Source organism: Bombina bombina, chromosome 3 (genome assembly GCF_027579735.1).
Source record: "Bombina bombina isolate aBomBom1 chromosome 3, aBomBom1.pri, whole genome shotgun sequence".
Classification (NCBI taxonomy): Eukaryota; Metazoa; Chordata; class Amphibia; order Anura; family Bombinatoridae; genus Bombina; species Bombina bombina.
In genome coordinates, this window is record NC_069501.1 from 47294359 (window position 1) to 47312985 (window position 18627).

Below are 18627 nucleotides of genomic sequence, written 5' to 3' on the forward strand. Positions count from 1 at the left end.
GCAAAACTAGGGAATGGGTAATAAAGGGATTATCTATCTTTTAAAACAATACAAATTCTGGTGTAGACTTTCCCTTTAAGTCACTCAATGCCCTAACCATACCTTTGTATGTTATAAAAAGAGCCTCTATCTCCTAAGCAATATATAGGATCAAATATCCCCAAAGTCCTTTGCTAAACTGCTGTGGGAAAATAAAGGGTTAACAACATCCCCTTTTTTCTAAGTGACTTTCTCTTATAAGTTGCATACTATACGTTAGTTGCTGTTGCCCAGGGAAAAAACTGAATAGTCATAAAGAGGACTAAGATTAGATTGTTCACTGCAAATAACCATGCTCCCTTAAACCCCTAAGCTTTCACCCCTGAGAGGTTTTGTGCATTTTCTTATACTCTAGGACACTTACTATGCCACTGGGCCTCTCTACTGTGAACTGTATTGGTCTGCACTATAAAATTATGTCTCAATCAAATAAAAAAAAAAACTAAAGCTGCCATGTCCACAAAAAAGACAGTTGTTGATCACTTCAGAGAATGCTCCTCCCCAGAGGCCCCTCCACCAGTTTGTGACCAAACACTTTTAGACCCAAATGATCATTTAGGCCATAGTAAAACTGCATCTTCCTCAGCACAACCTATGGCTTCTAACATAGTTGATGTGTTTACTCAACACATGCATATCTTGCAAGATTCACTCACTAAGTCGATTAAAGGATCTGCAGCTGAGCGGAGGTGAGACATTGCAGCTATCGACATCAAAGGCAGATCCAATCGCAACAATCTGCGCTTTAGAGGTGTCCCTGAGAAAGTGGGACCAGTGAACATGGACAAATACATAACCAAACTATGTCTCCAACTCCGGCCTACACTTCCCCCCCCCAGGACCTAGTCCTGGATAGAGTCCATAGAGTTCCTCGTCCGAGGAATATATCCCAAGAAAAAAACTGAGAGATGTGCTAGCTAGGATCCACTTTTTCACTCACAAGGAGAAGATCCTACGCAAAATGGCTAAAAACCCCTCTCTTCCTGACAAATACCAGTCAATCACCATTTTCCCAGATGTTTCCTCCTACACCCTGCAGAAAAGAAGAAGAAGATTCCGTGCCATTACCCAAACGCTAAAAAAAACAGATTATTAGGTACAGATGGGGATATCCTACCAGGTTAATTATCCCCAAAGATGGTACCACCTACAAAGTTCCAACCCCTACAGAGGGCTTGGCTCTCCTCAAGGACTGGCAACTTGACCCCAACCTGTACCTTCCCACCAAATGCTGCCATCACAACCCCTCCAACCTTCTGCCCTGATATAGAAACCAGGGCAACGAAGTTCCCCATCAAGAACTGAGTCCCACAGCCTTATTCAGAATCCAATGACGCGCTCCAGAAAAATTCACAAACTTTGAGACCAACTGAGACCAAGCAGTTTGCTACTAACGGACTCATAGGAGGACGAGTCCACAAGCATAAGTAACTTTGTAAAGATTATCATTTCACAATATTAAGCTTAATTTATATTAACATTTAAGTGGAAACCTGTTAATTAGATGTGCCATAGCCAGTATTTCTAGGCTAGTACTTAATAACTGTTGTACGGCATCAGACCTAGGGTATGTATAGCTATGCCTTATCCAAAATATTTAGGCAGGCATTTAAGATCCGCAGTTTGATATAAGGCCTTGTTTGTGCTTTACTTCCTAGTTTTAGATTGCATAATCCAGAGATACATTGATTCCCAGAGTTGCTCTCAGTTAACATAGTGTTCCTTCCCCTCCCAACCTACCCCCCTTCCCAGACCCTCCCTTATACCCAGACATTTTCTCATTGATATTCTTGTAGGTTATACCTGACAAATCGACAACCAAAACATCTGCCGATGTAGTAAACCCTATTCGTATTTCCACACCCTAAGAGAAAGTAATGTGTTCGGGTACCTCTATTTCTTCTCCACAACTATATGTCTGCTGTCTTCCCATCAAGGGATTGTATCATAGTACTTGTTAATTAATCTCCACAGAATAAAATTGTTGGTCCCTAGCAAAGCCAGCTAGCTATTTTAGATTCCCGAAGTCACTCCAAACGTAGCTCCTGGATATGAGGAGCCCGGAACTGAGACTCGATCAGGAAGTACTTTGGGAATTCAAGACTTTGCAACATAATGCTCAAACAATTGGTAATGTGTTGTATTTTGTTTTACCTTCATTTTTCACTCTATTGTTATTGACAAATATTCAATAAACATTCAAAATTTAAAAAAAAAACTGTCTGCCAGTATCTAAAATGGTGATAACCAGTGGGGGTGAGGACGGGATCAGGAAGAGATCAGGGGGTGGGAAGTGTTAGGTGAGAGGGTAATCTCTACACTAAAGCAAGTTTAGAACATTTTGGTATAACCTTTAATAAAGGACTATTTATAAAAACTTTTTTAAAAAAAGCACAGTAGGGATTTCAACCCAGGACACAGTCAGAAAAACTCAATCACTCTAATCCACTGGTTTTCAAGTCTGCTGTCAGACCTCCCTAACAGGTCAGGTTTTCAGGATTACCTTGGCTATGGACAGGTAAAATAACCATGTTTACTAATCAGCTGATTATTTCACTTGTGCTCTAGTTCAGATATACTCAAAATCTGGCCTGTTCGCAGTGGCGTCACTAGGGGGGTGCGGGGGGTGCGGGCCGCACCTGGGTGATACCCTCCAGAGGGTGACACCAAAAAAAAGAAATACATGTAGAGATGCATAGATTTTTTTTATTAGAGGGGCCGGCATTTGTGAACATTAGTGGGACTGGGGACTGCTAGCCTAAACCTGCCTGCCTATCTGTGCTCACTGCTCAGTGACGTGTGGAGCTGACCGCATGACTGTCTGACACTGTCTCTAAAATGAAGGAGCCACGTATGATAACCACCAGACCGGTACGGTTACGGTACACTAAGTGCACACTAAAGAGGTAGGAGGGGAGGGCGGTCGGGGGTCCGGGGGTGGACAGAGTGCAGAGGTGATTGGCCATAAGAAGCGGTAGGCACGCTGCCCAGGGCTGTGCACTGACAGACTTGGAACAGAGTCAGAGAGCAGAATTTTTATAGTTTGCGCGCCTAAACCTTTTCTTCAGTGGTGCTCTGTTTATGTTTCATTTGATGCTCTGCTGAGCCAGGGAGCAGCTCTAGGCATGAGCTTTATAATTAATGCAGTGCAGTTTACATATTTTGTATGTGTGTGTGTCTGAGTTTTTGTGTGTGTGTGTGTCTGAGTTTTTGTGTGTGTGTGTCTCATTGTTTTTGTGTGTGTGTGTCTCAGTGTTTTTGTGTGTGTGTGTCTCAGTGTTTTTGTGTGTGTGTGTCTCAGTGTTTTTGTGTGTGTGTGTCTGAGTGTGTTTCCGAGTGTTTGTGTGTGCATCTGAGTGTGTTTTTAAGTGTGTCTGAGTGTTTGTATGTGTGTGTGCCTGTGTTTTTGTGTGTGTCTGCTTTCTGGGGGGGGGGGGGGGTGACACCATAACTTACCCCACCGGGTGACACCAACCCTAGTGACGCCACTGCCTGTTTGGGAGGCCTGAAGGCAGGTTTGAAAACCAGTGATCTAACCTAAATGATTTCTAACACTGTGTGCAGGTATCCTCAGACAAAATACAACAAATCATGATACTGAACCCATGTTTTTTTCTTTTATGATTCAGATAGAGCAGCCAATTTTAAACAACTTTCTAATTTACTCCTATTATCAATTTTTCTTTGTTCTCTTGCTATCTTTATTTGAAGAAGCAGGAATGTAAGCTTATGAGTCGGCCCAATTTTAGTTCAGCACCCTGGACAACGCTTGTTGATTGGTGGGTACATTTAGCCACCAATCTGCAAGCTGCAGCCAGGTGCTGAACCAAAGATGAGCCGGCTCGTAAGCTTATATTCTTCATAAAGATACTAAGAGAACAAAGAAAAATTGATAATAGGAGCAAATTATAAAGTTGCTGCTTTATCTGAATCATGAAATAAAAAAATTATCGTCTGGGGTTGCTGTGTTCCTTGTTCAGAGAGGAATTGCCTGGTACTTCGGCGCTGGACTGACGTTAATACGCGGGATCAGACTGATATACTACAGGAATGCTCTACTCTGTGAAATGCATTACTGGTCTAAAAGCTGCACCCAGGTGGTAAATCACCATAGAACAGGCTAACAATGGTATTGAGCTGGTTGTTCGTTCCTGTGAGTGTGCTTCTCTTTGTGTGTAAAAAAAAAAAATGGGTTCAGTATCTCTTTAAGAAAATCATACCGCACATCCTGCAAACATAACTCATAAATGTATTCCAAGATGTGGTTCCAAATTTACACTGATAAAAACTGTGCTCCCGTAGGTCTTACCCCTCAGTATCCGGTAGGGCTTTAATGATGGGTATTCATATATGATAATATTTGGATTGTTTCCCTTTTCTGCTACTGCAAAATATCTTCTGCTAGGATGTACCTGTAAAAAAGCACAAAAATCATAAGAGCTAAGTGAATCTCTGGTACATCACACAACCCAACAGAAACACAGCTCTCCCCACCCATGCAATTATTCCGGGAAATGCCAGACTCTGACAAGTCTCAGGCAAAAAGCAAGTATAGAAATTGATTCTGCATTAGTAATGTATCTATTTGTCCTTATGGCAAAACGATTGTTGAATATTTTAAGGACGTTTACAGACTTTTTGATTCACTTTAGGGCTGGACTCTTAACATTGCCGTTCATTTTCTGTTTTATTATATGCAACTGTACGTTCTGATGATGTGTTCTGGTAGCTGACTGTTACTGAACATGGGAACTAGATTTATTTTTTTACAGTGTTTTGACTCATACTGGCAGTGTAAATCCAAAAAAAGAAGTGCAATTGGAAAGAAAAAAAACCTATTGAATTTCCAATAATGAAGATTATACTTTAAAAAAAAAAAATGGTATTTGTAATAAAAGATTTGTATTCTAAAAAAAAAAAAATTGTATTTGAAAATTTAGATTTGTTTTCGTAAGTCACTATTAATGTATAATGATAAAGAATCACACACGCTTGCCTTTTTGACAGCAATCATATTCCATAGCTTTTATCCTTCAGCCTGTGTTCTTAGTCTGTTTGTTACAAGTAGAGCGGTATTTAATGTTCCCGCTCTAACATTAACTGCACTAGAAGTAAGCTTTTTGCGCGCGTCAGTATGCGCTCGTATTAGGAGTTGAAAGTAAACTGTTTTCGCTCATGCGCTAACCCGACGCATGTAAACATGATTCCATATTCTCAAGTGCGCTAACCCGACATGAAAATATGAATACTTCAGGGGGCGGAGCCAACGGCCAAAGCGATAAGATGCAACTTACAGGAGCTTTGGCTCCATCATACCTTATTGGGGGTAATTGTAATATATTTTTGCTATAATCTCAACATATGACTCTCTGTCAGGGTGCCAGGAATCAGACTGAGACAAGAAGTGCAAAAATAATCACACCTTATTAATAGCAAAAAATAATAAAAAGTCCACAAGTCAAATAACAAGACAGGAATCAAAACCAGAGCTGGTAGTCAGACGAGCCAAGTCAGGAGCCAAAGCGAGTAGTCAGACGAGCCGGAATCAGGAACAAGGAGAACAGCAGAGTCAAGAACAAGCCAGGGATCAGGAACCAGGAGGGACGTCAGACAGCCAGGTAATACACAGGAGCTCAAACAAACATGTCTGAGACAACGCAAGGGCAAAGCATACTGAACAGAGGCCCTTTAAATAATAAGTGATGACATCACAATTCTGAGACTGCATCCTGTCTCACACAGATGATGTAAACCAGTCTGGCCATAAAAGGAAGTGCAGGAAATGAGCAGCATCACACAGTATGCACCAGAGTCAACAAGGGAGGTGAGTAAAATGGCTGCCAGCAGCACATGGCAAACAAAACAGGGAAAAAACCCTGACAGTACCCTCCACTCAACGACCAAACTGGCATGGAAGGCACGGAGGAGGGCGGGAGCATGAACATCAGAGAAGGGAACCCATGAATGCTCCTCCGGACCGTAGCCCCTCCAGTTAAGTAAATACTGTACGCGGCCCCTAGACATACGAGAGTCAATAATGCTGCTGATCTCATACTCCTCATGGTTGTCAACAAAGATAGGACGGGGACGAGGCAACACAGTGGTAAACCGATTACAAACCAATGGTTTCAAGAGGGAGACATGAAAAACATTGGAGATGCGCATTGCAGGAGGAAGGTCAAGAGCGTAGACCACAGGATTGACCCGTCAGAGTATTTGAAAAGGACCAACATAACGGGGAGCCAGTTTATTGGAAGGCACACAAAGATTCAAGTTGTGGGAGGACAGCCAAAGTCTCTCACCAACCTGGTAGGAAGGAGCGGGCAGACGCCTATGATCAGCCTTTTGGCGCTGCATAGAACGATGAAGGCAATCCTGAATCTGCACCCACGTGGAACGGAGTAGCCAGTGATGCTCCTCCAAAGCAGGAATACCCTGAGGCATGAATGAATCGTGCAACAAGGATGGTTGAAACCCCTAATTCGCCATGAACGGGGATAACTTGGAGGAAGCATTAACAGCACTATTACGAGCAAACTCTGCCCAAGGTAACAGTTCAGACCAATTATTGTGGTGATCTGAGACATAGCAATGGAGGAACTGTTCCAGGGCTTGATTAGACCATTCCGCAGCCCCATTGGATTGAGGGTGATATGCCAAGGAGAAGGAAAGCTGGATCCCCATTTGAGCACAAAAGAAAGGCCAAAATCTGGAGACAAACTGGCTAACCCGGTCCAACACTGTCTCCTTGGGTAAACCCATGTAAACGGAAGACCTCCCGGGCAAAAATTGAAGCAAAAAAGTGCTAGTGTATAATTAGTGCGCCAATGGTCTGAAAATCCACTATCTGTATGACAGTGAGACACAATCACAGTGTTAAAAATCTAAATATATAACTATACGATACAAATCGTTATAGAAAAATACCCCAATCAAATTATATTAGGATACAAATGAATTCTTAAGAAACAAATAAATTCTTCTTAGATATTAAAAGTGATAACATCATATAGTGGTGTCTTTGCAGCAAACACCCCAAAATAATAAGGTGATAAAACTGCAAGGCACTGTAAACAATAAACACAGCAATGTGATAGAATTGTAAAATGTTATAGTAAAAAAGTCCCAATGATCAAAGTTCAAAGTGTTACATATATGATGGGCGTAATGTCCAAATCACAGTAGGCAGGCTCTTCTCCAAAAGATCCCTGTTGGTGACCCAGGGATGGATACTATATAGAAAAAAAGATAAAAGAAGGCGCGAACATAGTGCGGTTACCAATGGGATGGAACACGCTTAGTAAATAATACCAGGTACTCACAGGATGAAAGACACTTGAGAAGTGTCACAGGTGCCTCCTGGACTCTCAGAGTTGTCCAGCTAACTCCCACTCCACTGTGGTGATAAGGTTCCGCTTGTCTCTACCGATTAGGATGGCTCCGCTAGTGGTTGTGGCTCCCAGCCAGTATTCCAATAGGACTCTCTTGCGGTTTCCCCAAATCCAGCTATCCAGTTAAAATCCGTGCTCACCGGTGAGAGGTGATACAGCAAGGATAAAAGTGGTTTGTGACGGTGGTAACAAACTACAATATTGCCATTAAAAATATCAGAAAAGAAAGTTCGTGGCTGCAGTAATAAAATCAAGAAAAGACTTTATTTACACAACGTTTCTCGGTCTGTACGTGACCGTTTCCTCAGGTGCATAAGTGTATAATAAAACACATAAAAACCACGAACTTATATCAGTAATACAGCGTCTCCAAATGCATACTGCGCATGTACGTGGGTGTGTCCCCATACTGGGAGTTCCATTGGCGTTAACTAACCAATGAGGTGCTTGTAATCACACACCTCCATAATTACGAGTGTATTGGGGAATTACTCAGTGTGGTTTTAACAAATAGCCCACACAGTTTGAAAGCCGCAACGGGCCATGGTAATCAATAAATCTAATGAACAGATACAGTACAAGAAAAAATATTATCTAAAAAAATATATACATGTATATACAAATATATATAAAAACATATCAATAAAATGTGTAAATATACAAACTACCAGATTGGGCACACCCACTCGCTATGTATACAAACATACTATTACTAACGTTCATGAAGTCATTAACTCTTCATAAAATTAGTTCACATACAGATGGTTAATTGCATGGATATAGGAGAAATCTTACATATAAAATGCAAACTATGAATATAGTAAAAAATATATTAGAAGTATAATACGTCTCTCCCCAAAGATACGATTAATTCCATAATTTGGTTAAAAATGACAGTATTAGATAAATCCATAATCGTCTACGTGATCAGAGAGAAAATTGCTTAACCCTAGACAGAGTGATTAATAAAAAAACTTAGCTAGGGTGAATGAAAAGGATTTAGAACCCAATCCAACCTGACTGTCTAATTATAAGGGCTTGTATTAACTGTGTTAGCTCATTAATGGACATTAATCATGTTGTTTCTATAAGGTGCCTAGACTCAAACTGGTTATACTTATTTAGAGGTGCATAACGTGGCATTCATATAAATAGTAACGATATATTGTATATCAAAATACATTAAATTTTATAACCACATATACATGTTGATGCTAACAGGAGTCAGGAACCAAGCCCTACAAATCTAAATATAAATACTAATTAAAATGACCTCGAATTATGATACTAAGTGTTGGGTTTGCTATATGTGGACTATAGTTTGATCACTTGATGATGTTCATTATTCCTCATAATAGAGTGATTGTAATTATAGTAAAATTATTTAGCTAACATATACCTAGTGTATTAGATGAAAAGGGTCAGATTAAAGCTAAATGGTAATCTCACATCAATGAAGGAGGATAATAACAATAAGGTTATAATGTGTCTAGCAGTATAATAATATCAGTGTGGAGCCTATATATCAGGGGTGGGTATTAAAGTCCTATATTGAACTAAATACAGAATGACTCATAGTGGATCAGTTAGTTGAAGGCCGCCATATCAATATTAGCGTTTAGGCCACCAGGGGACAGGGTGCGCATCTTCCAGATCCAAAAAGTCTCCCTTTGTCTTAAATGCAAATATCTGTTTCTACCCCATTTGGGGTACACTTGTTCTAGAGGGAATATGCTAAACACATTTGATGTATTAGTATGGCATGTATTAGCATGCCTAGGGACACTATGATTGGCAATGTTTTTACTGATATTCCTTAGATGCTCACCCCATCTTTTCTTCATTACTATTTTACTCGGGGCTAGTACATTCTTTAACGTGGGAGCTCGTCTAAAAGTACAGACAGGTGTATTACCTATACTATCCCTCAGCAAAGGGTCCCCTGTCAAAATGTGCCAGTGTTTGCCTAATATAGTTTTAATTTTATTATGGTTGTTATTGAATTGTGTTATGAATCTGACTTTCTCACTCCCTTTAATAGAACCTCCAATAGGTATAGTCTCCTTATTCTTGGCAAAGAAATCTTCTCTGCATTTATTTCTTGCTCTCTTGTAGCTAGTCTCAATAAGATCTGTGGGGTAATGTTTTTCAGCAAACCTTTTCTTCAAAATTTTAGCTTGTATATCAAAACTGTCTAAATCTGTGCAATTCCTACGAATCCTACAGAATTGGTTGTAAGGGATATTGTTCTTCCACGGTAAGTGGTGGTTGCTTTTATAGTTCAAATAACTGTTAGCATCCACCGACTTAAAAAAAGTTTTGGTAGAGATGTTACCTGCACTGTCCCATGTTAAAATGAGATCCAGAAATTCTATACTAATCGCATCTATTTTAGAAGTGAAGTTCAGACCTAATGAATTGTTGTTTAGACTATCCAAAAATTTCTGAGCCAATGATGTGTCCCCCTCCCAGATGAACAACAGGTCATCTATGAAGCGGCCATAGAAAACCAGGTTTCGCCCCATATGAGGAAGGATATATATATTGTTCCTCAAAAAATCCCATAAAGAGATTAGCAAAACTAGGGGCGAACCTGGTTCCCATGGCCGTTCCCCTAATCTGCAAGAAAAATTTCTCCTGATATACGAAGTAGTTATTTTTTAATACAAAAGATATGCATTCCAAAAGGAAATCTCTTTGTTTGACTGGCATGTATATGTCCCTCTCCAAGTAATATTGGATGGCTTGAATACCCAGATGGTGTGCAATATTAGAGTATAGGGCAGAGACATCACAGGTCAGCCATATCAAATTTCTTCCCTCTTTCTTTATGTGTGATAACTTATATATTAAGTCTGGTGTGTCTTTTATGTAGGATTTTAAAGTAATCACAGATTTTTTTAAAAAGGAATCCACATATTCGGATAAATTACAGGTTAAATTATCGATTCCTGATATGATGGGCCTCCCCGGAGGGTCCACCATACTCTTATGTATCTTTGGGAGGTGATAGTAATATGCCAAATTTGGTGCATAGGGTATTAAATAGTCTCTCTCTTTCTTAGTAAGTATTCCCTCTAACCAGCCTGCATCTACCATTTTAATCAAGTTAGTTAGAAATTTTGCTGTGGGATTGTATGTTAATAATTTGTAATATTCTGTGTCTAAAAGAATACGATCAGCTTCTTTGATATAATCCTTAATATTCTGGATGACTATCCCACCTCCCTTGTCCGCTTGTCTAATTGCTATATTTTTGTTGGCTGCTAGTCTAGATAAAGCTGTTAATTCATAAGCATTCAAATTAGGATTCTTAATATTTTTTTCAGAAAGTTTGCCAAATTCTTCCAAAACTAGATTTTGAAATATTTCTAGACTAGTTCCTGTGCAAGGAGGATTAAAGTTGGATTTAGGGGTCAAATCAGAATGTAAATAATTCTCAAATAATTCATCACATAATATCTCAGGCTCAAAATAGATAATATCTGTCAAGGGCCTTTCTGTCATTTCATTCGTTAGAATTGGTGCATGACCAGTACCTTTGAGCTTCTTGTCACAGAAATATCTTTGGATCGACAATTTTCGCACAAATTTATTTAAATCTACAAATAATTCGAACAAATTGTGATTTCTAGAAGGACAGAAAGAGAGCCCTCTATTTAAAACTCCCACCTCCTCATTAGTTAAAACATGATCAGAAAGATTAAAGATGTTCTCCCTCATTCGTTTAAATTTCTCCTTTTGGGATGACTTAGCTCTCCCTCTGCTGCCACGTTGGCATATGATCTTTTTTTCGGGGTAGTTGTTGCAATCTCTCTTTCTGGGCCCCTCTCTAGCTGTTCAAACAGTGTTCTTTTAAACATGATCCTGAACTTACTACCAAATGGCTTAGTATTTTAACTGAATGTTCTTTTAAACTTATAGATCTTTTAATTGAATTTCGGGAGACTCTTTTGAATAAAGTAGAGACAGAGATAGAGGAAATCCAAAATTGTTTACTTAAGTTTGAGTCTAATACAGATTATGCTAAATTTACCCAAGAGGTACAGGAGAAATCTGATGTATTCCAAAAGAAAATTATATCCACCAAAATTAAAAAGTTAGCGAGGGATGAACAAGACTATTTAGAGGATAAAGTATATGACTCACACTCTAGGAATAAATTAGAAGAATCTGATAATCAGGAGCCTGTCTCGAATGCAATTGGACCAGACACCTGGGTTAAAGTTGATTACAAAAAACCCAAGGACAAAAAGAAAAATGTCCAATTTAGGAATAATAATTTTAGTAGAAATAGAAAGAATTCTGCTAGCAATAGTAATTATATATCCAATCATTCTGTGGGTAACAGTAATTATCTCTCCAACTATGGGAATCAAGTCTCCCACCATGAGAGAGGGGATGATAATTATAACTATAGTTATAAACAAAACTATAGTTACACGCCTAGAAACGAGTTTAATAGAGATTGGAGACATTGGTCCAATAGGGACCACCAAAATGAATTTGGCCACCATCACTATAGATCTCATCGATTCCCAGACAACACAAGGGATCCAAACACATATACCCCTAGAAATAACCACCATAATGACACTAGAAGCCATATGACAAACAATAGCAATTTTGTACAAAGACAAGAGAGGGAACCCATGAGTAGCCCGCAGGTTTTTCATCAGGCACAGAGATTACCCTACAACTCCCCGCAGGTAAGACACACACCGATACGATTAAAACAGCTAGAGAGGGGCCCAGAAAGAGAGATTGCAACAACTACCCCGAAAAAAAGATCATACGCCAACGTGGCAGCAGAGGGAGAGCTAAGTCATCCCAAAAGGAGAAATTTAAACGAATGAGGGAGAACATCTTTAATCTTTCTGATCATGTTTTAACTAATGAGGAGGTGGGAGTTTTAAATAGAGGGCTCTCTTTCTGTCCTTCTAGAAATCACAATTTGTTCGAATTATTTGTAGATTTAAATAAATTTGTGCGAAAATTGTCGATCCAAAGATATTTCTGTGACAAGAAGCTCAAAGGTACTGGTCATGCACCAATTCTAACGAATGAAATGACAGAAAGGCCCTTGACAGATATTATCTATTTTGAGCCTGAGATATTATGTGATGAATTATTTGAGAATTATTTACATTCTGATTTGACCCCTAAATCCAACTTTAATCCTCCTTGCACAGGAACTAGTCTAGAAATATTTCAAAATCTAGTTTTGGAAGAATTTGGCAAACTTTCTGAAAAAAATATTAAGAATCCTAATTTGAATGCTTATGAATTAACAGCTTTATCTAGACTAGCAGCCAACAAAAATATAGCAATTAGACAAGCGGACAAGGGAGGTGGGATAGTCATCCAGAATATTAAGGATTATATCAAAGAAGCTGATCGTATTCTTTTAGACACAGAATATTACAAATTATTAACATACAATCCCACAGCAAAATTTCTAACTAACTTGATTAAAATGGTAGATGCAGGCTGGTTAGAGGGAATACTTACTAAGAAAGAGAGAGACTATTTAATACCCTATGCACCAAATTTGGCATATTACTATCACCTCCCAAAGATACATAAGAGTATGGTGGACCCTCCGGGGAGGCCCATCATATCAGGAATCGATAATTTAACCTGTAATTTATCCGAATATGTGGATTCCTTTTTAAAAAAATCTGTGATTACTTTAAAATCCTACATAAAAGACACACCAGACTTAATATATAAGTTATCACACATAAAGAAAGAGGGAAGAAATTTGATATGGCTGACCTGTGATGTCTCTGCCCTATACTCTAATATTGCACACCATCTGGGTATTCAAGCCATCCAATATTACTTGGAGAGGGACATATACATGCCAGTCAAACAAAGAGATTTCCTTTTGGAATGCATATCTTTTGTATTAAAAAATAACTACTTCGTATATCAGGAGAAATTTTACTTGCAGATTAGGGGAACGGCCATGGGAACCAGGTTCGCCCCTAGTTTTGCTAATCTCTTTATGGGATTTTTTGAGGAACAATATATATATCCTTCCTCATATGGGGCGAACCTGGTTTTCTATGGCCGCTTCATAGATGACCTGTTGTTCATCTGGGAGGGGGACACATCATTGGCTCAGAAATTTTTGGATAGTCTAAACAACAATTCATTAGGTCTGAACTTCACTTCTAAAATAGATGCGATTAGTATAGAATTTCTGGATCTCATTTTAACATGGGACAGTGCAGGTAACATCTCTACCAAAACTTTTTTTAAGTCGGTGGATGCTAACAGTTATTTGAACTATAAAAGCAACCACCACTTACCGTGGAAGAACAATATCCCTTACAACCAATTCTGTAGGATTCGTAGGAATTGCACAGATTTAGACAGTTTTGATATACAAGCTAAAATTTTGAAGAAAAGGTTTGCTGAAAAACATTACCCCACAGATCTTATTGAGACTAGCTACAAGAGAGCAAGAAATAAATGCAGAGAAGATTTCTTTGCCAAGAATAAGGAGACTATACCTATTGGAGGTTCTATTAAAGGGAGTGAGAAAGTCAGATTCATAACACAATTCAATAACAACCATAATAAAATTAAAACTATATTAGGCAAACACTGGCACATTTTGACAGGGGACCCTTTGCTGAGGGATAGTATAGGTAATACACCTGTCTGTACTTTTAGACGAGCTCCCACGTTAAAGAATGTACTAGCCCCGAGTAAAATAGTAATGAAGAAAAGATCACTGACGAGTAAATTAAGTAGTACAAGTGGTAATAAGTTCCTAGACAAACCAGGTTTTTTTAAGTGCAATAGAGCTAATTGTGGATTATGTCAATACACAAATAGCAAGAGAACTGAATTTGCATCCTATATTAGTAAGGAAAAATTTCATATCAAAACACACTTCACATGTGATTCGGCCTTTGTAGTTTATTTGTTGGAATGCAGCTGTGGGGTCCAATATGTGGGTAGGACCTCGAGACCCCTCAAAAAAAGATGGGGTGAGCATCTAAGGAATATCAGTAAAAACATTGCCAATCATAGTGTCCCTAGGCATGCTAATACATGCCATACTAATACATCAAATGTGTTTAGCATATTCCCTCTAGAACAAGTGTACCCCAAATGGGGTAGAAACAGATATTTGCATTTAAGACAAAGGGAGACTTTTTGGATCTGGAAGATGCGCACCCTGTCCCCTGGTGGCCTAAACGCTAATATTGATATGGCGGCCTTCAACTAACTGATCCACTATGAGTCATTCTGTATTTAGTTCAATATAGGACTTTAATACCCACCCCTGATATATAGGCTCCACACTGATATTATTATACTGCTAGACACATTATAACCTTATTGTTATTATCCTCCTTCATTGATGTGAGATTACCATTTAGCTTTAATCTGACCCTTTTCATCTAATACACTAGGTATATGTTAGCTAAATAATTTTACTATAATTACAATCACTCTATTATGAGGAATAATGAACATCATCAAGTGATCAAACTATAGTCCACATATAGCAAACCCAACACTTAGTATCATAATTCGAGGTCATTTTAATTAGTATTTATATTTAGATTTGTAGGGCTTGGTTCCTGACTCCTGTTAGCATCAACATGTATATGTGGTTATAAAATTTAATGTATTTTGATATACAATATATCGTTACTATTTATATGAATGCCACGTTATGCACCTCTAAATAAGTATAACCAGTTTGAGTCTAGGCACCTTATAGAAACAACATGATTAATGTCCATTAATGAGCTAACACAGTTAATACAAGCCCTTATAATTAGACAGTCAGGTTGGATTGGGTTCTAAATCCTTTTCATTCACCCTAGCTAAGTTTTTTTATTAATCACTCTGTCTAGGGTTAAGCAATTTTCTCTCTGATCACGTAGACGATTATGGATTTATCTAATACTGTCATTTTTAACCAAATTATGGAATTAATCGTATCTTTGGGGAGAGACGTATTATACTTCTAATATATTTTTTACTATATTCATAGTTTGCATTTTATATGTAAGATTTCTCCTATATCCATGCAATTAACCATCTGTATGTGAACTAATTTTATGAAGAGTTAATGACTTCATGAACGTTAGTAATAGTATGTTTGTATACATAGCGAGTGGGTGTGCCCAATCTGGTAGTTTGTATATTTACACATTTTATTGATATGTTTTTATATATATTTGTATATACATGTATATATTTTTTTAGATAATATTTTTTCTTGTACTGTATCTGTTCATTAGATTTATTGATTACCATGGCCCGTTGCGGCTTTCAAACTGTGTGGGCTATTTGTTAAAACCACACTGAGTAATTCCCCAATACACTCGTAATTATGGAGGTGTGTGATTACAAGCACCTCATTGGTTAGTTAACGCCAATGGAACTCCCAGTATGGGGACACACCCACGTACATGCGCAGTATGCATTTGGAGACGCTGTATTACTGATATAAGTTCGTGGTTTTTATGTGTTTTATTATACACTTATGCACCTGAGGAAACGGTCACGTACAGACCGAGAAACGTTGTGTAAATAAAGTCTTTTCTTGATTTTATTACTGCAGCCACGAACTTTCTTTTCTGATATTTTTAATGGCAATATTGTAGTTTGTTACCACCGTCACAAACCACTTTTATCCTTGCTGTATCACCTCTCACCGGTGAGCACGGATTTTAACTGGATAGCTGGATTTGGGGAAACCGCAAGAGAGTCCTATTGGAATACTGGCTGGGAGCCACAACCACTAGCGGAGCCATCCTAATCGGTAGAGACAAGCGGAACCTTATCACCACAGTGGAGTGGGAGTTAGCTGGACAACTCTGAGAGTCCAGGAGGCACCTGTGACACTTCTCAAGTGTCTTTCATCCTGTGAGTACCTGGTATTATTTACTAAGCGTGTTCCATCCCATTGGTAACCGCACTATGTTGGCGCCTTCTTTTATCTTTTTTTCTAAAAATTGAAGCAAGCTCCTGAGCGGTAGGCAACTTCTTCAAGGGAATGCAATGTGACATTTTAGAAAAACGGTCAACCACCATAAGGATAACAGTATTGCCATTTGAAACAGGGAGCTCGACAATGAAGTCCATGGAAAGATGTGTCCAAGAACGCTCACCATTAGCAATAGGTTGAAGAAGACCCACAGGAAGACGTTGAGGAGTCTTATTCTGTGCACAAACTGAGCAGGAGGCAACATACGCGGCAACATCAGAACGAAGACCTGGCCACCAGAATTGTCGAGTGACAGACCAAATCATTTGGTTCTTGCCTGGGTGACCTGCGGCTTTAGGATAGTGGTAAGTGTGCAGAAGTTTAGTTCGAAGATTCTCAGGAACAAAACACTTACCACTAGGTTTCTCAGGAGGTGCATTGGTTTGTGCAGCCAGGATCTCCTCCCCCAAGGGAGAAGTCAAATTAGTACGCATGGTAGCAAAAATATGGTCAGGATGTATAACTGGAGTAGGTACAGACTCCTCCTTGGACAGAGGGGAAAATTGTCGAGAGAGGGCAGGTAGGAGACCACATAATTAAACCGAGACAAAAATAGCGCCTATCTGGCCTGTCGTGGCGACAAACGTTTTGCTTCAGACAGATAAATTAAATTCTTGTGGTCAGTAAGAATGAGCACTGGCACGCTAGTACCCTTGAGAAGATGCCTCCATTCCTTGAGTGCCAAAATTATGGCCAGTAATTCCCTGTCGCCAATTTCATAATTGCACTCCGTTGGAGACAATTTCTTAAAGAAACCACACGGATGCAAGGAACCGTCAGGCATAGGATGTTGAGACAAGAGGGCACCTACTACAGTCTCAGACGCATCAACCTCAAGAACGAAAGGCAGGCCAGGGTTAGGATGAGCCAGAAATGGAGCGGCAGCAAAGGCAGTCGTAAGACTATCAAAGGCCTTAATGGCAGTAGGTGACCAATGGAGTGGATCATTCTCTTTAAGGGTCATGTCTGTGATAGGTTTGACCAAGGAAGAAAAGTTTTTAATAAACTTTCTATAGTAATTGGCGAACCCCAAAAAATGTTGATTAGATCGAAGACCAACTGGGTGAGGCCACTGCAGAACTGCAGATAACTTGTCAGGATCCATGGAGAACCCTGCAACGGAGGTAACATAACGTAGGAAGGTTACTTGAGTCTCATGTAACTCACATTTCTCGAGTTTACAAAACAGGCTGTTCTCACGTAGTCTCTGAAGAACCCGCGTAACATCAGAACAATGAGCCTCAAGTGTGGGTGAGTGTATGAGGATGTCGTCCAAGTACACCACAACACACTGTTGCAACATATCTCGTAGGACATCATTAATAAATTCCTGGAAAACAGCAGGATCATTACAAAGGCCAAAGGGAATTACAGGATACTCATAATGCCCGCTCCTGGTGTTAAATGCTGTTTTCCATTCATGGCCCTCCTTGATCCTAACGAGATTGTACGCTCCTCACAAATCAAGTTTAGTAAAGACCGTAGCTCCCTTGAGGCAGTCAAAGAGTTCCGTAATGAGTGGAATAGGGTAAGCATTCTTAATGGTAAGATGATCAAGACCCCTATAATCGATGCATGGTCTTATCTCGCCACCCATTTTCTTCACAAAGAAGAAGCCAGCCCCTGCAGGAGAGCAGGATTTGCGGATGATCCCCCGCAACAGAGCATTGGCAACATAATCCTCTATAGCACAATTCTCCGCAACAGACAGAGGGTAAACCCGGCCCCGAGGAGGAATGGCTCCGGGTTGCAGGTCTATGGCACAATCGTAAGACCAGTGAGGAAGCAACGTACCGGCACGCACCTTGTCAAAAATGCCTAGGAACTCTCGGAACTCCTCTGGCAATTGAGATACCAAAGAAGTGCACAAGACTTTAACTGGTTTCCTTAGAAAAGTGGAAATACATTGCGGAGACCACAACAAAATTTCTGACCTGCGCCAGTCGAGACTGGGATTGTGCTTTTGGAGCCAGGGATAAACCAGAACAACCGGAAAATGTGGAGAGTTTATCACCTAGAACTGGAGGGTTTCAAAATGGAGAGCCCCAACAGCCATGGACAACGTAGCAGTTTCGTGAGTAACAAGTGCGGGCTGAAGAGGCCTGATATCAATGGCCTCAATAGCAAGCGGAACGGACCGAGGCAAAACAGAAATGGACTGTTTTGATACCAAAG

General features: G+C 39.5%; 1 protein-coding gene across 1 annotated transcript in view; it reads right to left on the reverse strand.

Annotated features, from left to right (window-relative positions):
- The window catches only part of CFAP44 (cilia and flagella associated protein 44), a 296056-nt gene that overhangs the window by 259408 nt on the left and 18021 nt on the right, over positions 1-18627 (reverse strand). Inside the window, exon 6 of the mRNA XM_053705145.1 lies at positions 4349-4451. Coding sequence (XP_053561120.1) covers positions 4349-4451 — 103 coding nt within the window. The remainder of the gene's footprint in view (positions 1-4348; positions 4452-18627) is intronic.